This window comes from Ascidia mentula, chromosome 8 (assembly GCF_947561715.1).
Source record: "Ascidia mentula chromosome 8, kaAscMent1.1, whole genome shotgun sequence".
Lineage (NCBI taxonomy): Eukaryota > Metazoa > Chordata > Ascidiacea > Phlebobranchia > Ascidiidae > Ascidia > Ascidia mentula.
The window spans coordinates 15,861,178-15,866,329 of NC_138573.1; the positions used below are offsets into that span (position 1 = coordinate 15,861,178).

Sequence of the window (5,152 nt, forward strand, 5' to 3'; positions counted from 1 at the left end):
TATCAGTAAGCTGTGGGTCACCGATGATATATCCTCGGGTAACGCAATGTTAGCATTTATATTTACTTCCTTGGCGTCCAGACGGTCGGCAACCGCTTGTGGTGTTCTGGTCGCTGATTCGTATGAAGGAGGTGCTGTGGGAATTATTTCCTGTGATTCCATGTCTTAATAGTCAGAATGCGAATTTTTATGCGACTATGTGTGCAATTATTTCACCATATAGCCCTGAAGCCTAAGGAATGGATTGGGTTATAATTCTAATAGTGATGATTTACCTTTGCCATTCTCTTATAACCTGTTGTTGTTCTAAACTTAAATTCCAGAGGGTAATTCACCATGCTCACAATAATAACCTTTGATGCAGTATTGGAGGGTAAGTAATTACGAAGGATATCCTATAATTACGCTGGACTACGCAGATTACGAACTCATGTACCAAGCAAACAACACCTTACGATAATCACTAATGATGACGTATTCAATTTTAAGAAAAAGGTTGACCCCCAGAAACCAGACCTGCCTAGTCCTACAAAACAAAGTGAGACTACTGAATTACTCCGTCCGACATCTGTTTTGATGTGATTTGTTAATGGTTGATGGTGTCGGGATACGGTTGGCATTCTTCACGCACCCAAACCATAAAAATGTTTACGAGCAATTCCTCCAACTCCACGCGTTGTGATTCGAGCGCAGGTTGAGGGTTTTTCCACAGAGTTGCTGCGTTGCCAAATTTACACCAACTGTTATATTATTTCAATACACTCAATCGTGAGCTGCACCTTGGGCCGAGATGTACTGAAATGAAAGTGAAACTGACACAGTGCCTTTGCGTGATTCGACGTGTTCAACAAAATCAACGATAAAAAAATCGATTGATGTTTTACCGACAACATGCTCTATGACTTGACATTGTGTCAATACGTAAAATACGGATGGGTTTCGTTTGTTTTGCCACGAAACGAAGTACACAACGAACCGACTTATTGGCTATGGTAATGGGCAATAAATGCTCATATTGTTTCAAATGTCAAATCTGTCCATAATAACTTTGCGTTAATGAAGTAGCATTTCACAAATAGCATTTAGGATAGCTTTAATTGTCCTTTGGGACATTTTCCCAGATGACAATTTGAAAAATATAGCAGGAAAACGTTTTTGTGATTCTGCTCTGCAGAGATTCGTAAACTGCAAATAAAAATTATTATTACTTGATTGTGAAACTCAGGTCAAACGATAGAGAAATGTGACAAATGACACAGAAAGACAAAAAGATTTAACCAGAATTGTTCCGTTTAACGGTTTAGCGATTGTTGCCAGTTGATGATTAATTTAACGTTTTCCATTCAAACATCTTTCTGTTGCTCGTCGTTGTAAGTGCCAATGTGGGCGCCGCAAATTGGGCAACTATGTACATATTTATGCACACAATCCAAAAGATAAGGTATCCAACAGCACAGAATGCCTCCAATGCAACAAAAAAGAAGAACCCATTCGTAAAATTCTGCCTTCTTACGTTTAACCACCACAGTCGTAACAATCTGCGTGCACTGAAAACACCGCACAAGAGTTGGCTCTTTGCTGAGCGGTTTGTCAACCAAAGCTTTCAGTAAGCTCTGGGTCACCGATGATATATCCTCGGGTAACGCAATGTTAGCATTTATATTTACTTCCTGGGCGTCCAGACGGTCGGCAACCGCTTGTGGTGTTCTGGTCGCTGCTTCGTATGAAGGAGGTGCTGTGGGAATTATTTCCTGTGATTCCATGTAAGAATGAGAAATTTTAATCCGACTTTGTGTGCAATTATTTCACCATATAGCCCTGAAGCCTAAGGAATGGATTGGGTTATAATTCTAATAGTGATGATTTACCTTTGCCATTCTCTTATAGCCTATTGTTGTTCTAAACTTAAATTCCAGAGGGTCATTCACCATGCTCACGATAATAACCTTTGATGCAGTATTGGAGGGTAAGTAATTACGAAGGATATCCTATAATTACGCCGGACTACGCAGATTACGAACTCATGTACCAAGCAAACAACACCTTACGATAATCACTAATGATGACGTATTCAATTTTAAGAAAAAGGTTGACCCCCAGAAACCAGACCTGCCTAGTCCTACAAAACAAAGTGAGACTACTGAATTACTCCGTCCGACATCTGTTTTGATGTGATTTGTTAATGGTTGATGGTGTCGGGATACGGTTGGCATTCTTCACGCACCCAAACCATAAAAATGTTTACGAGCAATTCCTCCAACTCCACGCGTTGTGATTCGAGCGCAGGTTGAGGGTTTTTCCACAGAGTTGCTGCGTTGCCAAATTTACACCAACTGTTATATTATTTCAATACACTCAATCGTGAGCTGCACCTTGGGCCAAGATGTACTGTAATGAAAGTGAAACTGACACAGTGCCTTTGTGTGATTCGACGTGTTCAACAAAATCAACGATAAAAAAATCGATTGATATTTTACTTACAACCTGCTCTATGGCTTGACATTGTGTCAATGCGTAAAATACGGATGGGTTTCGTTTGTTTTGCCACGAAACGAAGTACACAACGAACTGACTTGTCGGCTATGGTAATGGGGCATAATGCAATTTTCCATTAACTAGGAAATACCGTTAGCAAAACCGTTCCGAGTAACAAAATTTTGTTCCAAATTGAACAATTTCGTTTGTGGGCGCGTATTTATGATGTTTATGGAAAATGTGGCTCCTATCTCCAACAATGTGTATCGATATCCACGCGCAAGAACAGAATGGCAGGGGACCGTAAGACAAAAAAAAATGCACACATCATCGTCGTTGTTTACAAACATAATTATTGGGTTAATTACAAATCAAATCAATTAAATTCGTTTTATTTTCGTCATCGAAACCTATCAATACTAATAGCGAAACAAGATACGCCGTACAACAAAGCAAGTCTAAATTTACCACAATCTCAAGGGTTGTGGACTCCAAGTTGGGCTTGACACACAGGGCATCGATGAACGGTTTTATACATTGAATCCATAACGAACGGAATCCAAAAGCACAAAATGCCTGCGAGACAGCAAAGAATAAAAGACATCCAGTAAGCCTCGTCTTTTAGTACAGAATACGTCATCGTTTTCACCGTTTGTGTGCATTGAAAACATCTGACAGTAACTGGTTCTTTACCCAGCACAGCAGTTTGATTTATAACGTGTGTCCTTACAACGGCCGTTCGAACCATTGCATTTGCACCAGGGTTGGGTACTGCCATGTAACCATCCTTATCGTCGAGTTTATCAGGCAATGCTTGTGGACCATTGGTCAATGCCTCGTATGATGGAGGTGGCACAATTTGATTGCTCTCTGGGGTTTCCATACTCTCGAAGTTGCTCTATAGCTTACACTTTAAAATGTATAGAATACAGCCTTGACATTTACCTGCAGATGAAACAAAATCATGTGATGCAGTTACCACGCATTAAAGTATTTTTCCCTGCTTTTCCATACGTTTCAGAGTCAATTTACACATGGGCACAAAGCGGCATGGCAAAGCATCAGCCAGAATTTAGTTTTTGAAAATTAGAGCGCATCTTTAGTTTGTCGCATGAAAACGAAGAAGTAAAAAGGCTGTGGTTTAAAGAGGTCTTTATAGCTTTACCAGTCGACAAAATTGATTTCATCTGGCCCAGAGATAAGTTGAAAACAACTTTACTGAGTAAATTCTTCCTGAGCTCAAATTTAAAAATGACTGGATTCACGATCAACTTTTTATGTGGCACAAATGGTGGAGACTGATGCTAATTATAACAATCTAATGCTCCTCACGCAAGACTTTGTTAAAAGGTATCTTAGCCAAGGTTCGCTCACGCTAAATTGAAACGGAAAACAGAACAATAACCAGAAGCTTCAACCACCTTTAAGGCATTGTTTAAACAAAGGATTTTTTGGGGCACTCTAAAAAGAAACAGAATTCGAATACTGCTATAACACAAGAGAGAAATTGGGGATTTCTGATTCAACGAGCGCCAGATTAAAGTAAACAAAGCCTGTTAGCTTTGCCAACAATAGTCTAATGTTTGTCATGTTACGCTTGGTTTGGCCGTAAAATTCAGGGTTACTGAGAAATAGGCAAGATTACCACCTGCTTGGATCAAAACAAACCACATTACGACATGTAAAGTAGCAAGTACAATCTAATTCGACTTGTTTATGAAACAAGTCTGTCTGTTATTATTTCACAAATAGCATTTCACATAGCGTTGTTGCTTTGGGACAAAAATCTTTTGCGAGATTGAGTAGAGATTTCTGAGACTCTAGAGATTTCTGAGACTCTAGAGATTGAGCAAACTATCCTAGCAAAATGTTTTATGGCCTAATTGAAAGACTCTAAGACTCTGAAGTCTGTGAAGACTCTTAACTCCGTAAATGAAAGAGGCCAGAATAAAATGATGGAAAATAGAGAAAAAAAAATTTTTTTACCGATTTTGTATGTTAATTTTAATACAGCTATCTTGTAGACAACTTAATTCGTTGGTAATAAGAAAAATACATTTCGCCTAAAAGGCATCTTCAGTTCCTACAACTCAATAAATTCAATATATAGAAATACATATCGCTGTTTGTGTGTGTTTACTGCCTATGCTCAACACTGTTATATTACACTGTTATACTTATTGTGTAAACGATTTATTGTGTAAACGATATTTTCACCACAAAAACAAGTGACTGCATGGATTGTAGTTGCGAATTTTTATGTAACGATGTATGACGTTTGCGCATGCTGTCCGGTGCTTTTTACCACGCCTAATGAACAACAACAGGTCGGGATCCTCACAGAATGATGACGTATTCACTTTTGTGACAAAGTCGATTACACAAACGCAAACTTGTCACATCCTAATATGCAAAGCGAGCATATCAAATAAAACAGGAACACTATAATAATGGATTTACTCATAATTCTGATATAAACAGACTGACCCATAGTGCTCAATCGCTTAGGACAGACTTATACCATCATCGGTTTGAACGCTTGCCCTGAGAAAAGTACAAGCTCTGTTCTCTTGAGGTTGGTTATTAGTTGAAGAGCGAGTGCTACAACACGGTATAGAAATTCTTTAGTCATCCAAACACTATTTGCGAATCCACCAACGCTTGGCCTCGGGTTTCT

General features: G+C 39.0%; 1 protein-coding gene across 1 annotated transcript; it reads right to left on the reverse strand.

The window, feature by feature from the left end:
* Positions 1–2,950: 2,950 nt before the first annotated feature.
* Positions 2,951–3,358, reverse strand: LOC145912087 (lipopolysaccharide-induced tumor necrosis factor-alpha factor homolog). Its single transcript, XM_082999509.1, has one exon. It carries the CDS (start codon positions 3,356–3,358, stop codon positions 2,951–2,953), a length of 408 nt encoding a protein of 135 aa, XP_082855635.1.
* Positions 3,359–5,152: the final 1,794 nt, after the last annotated feature.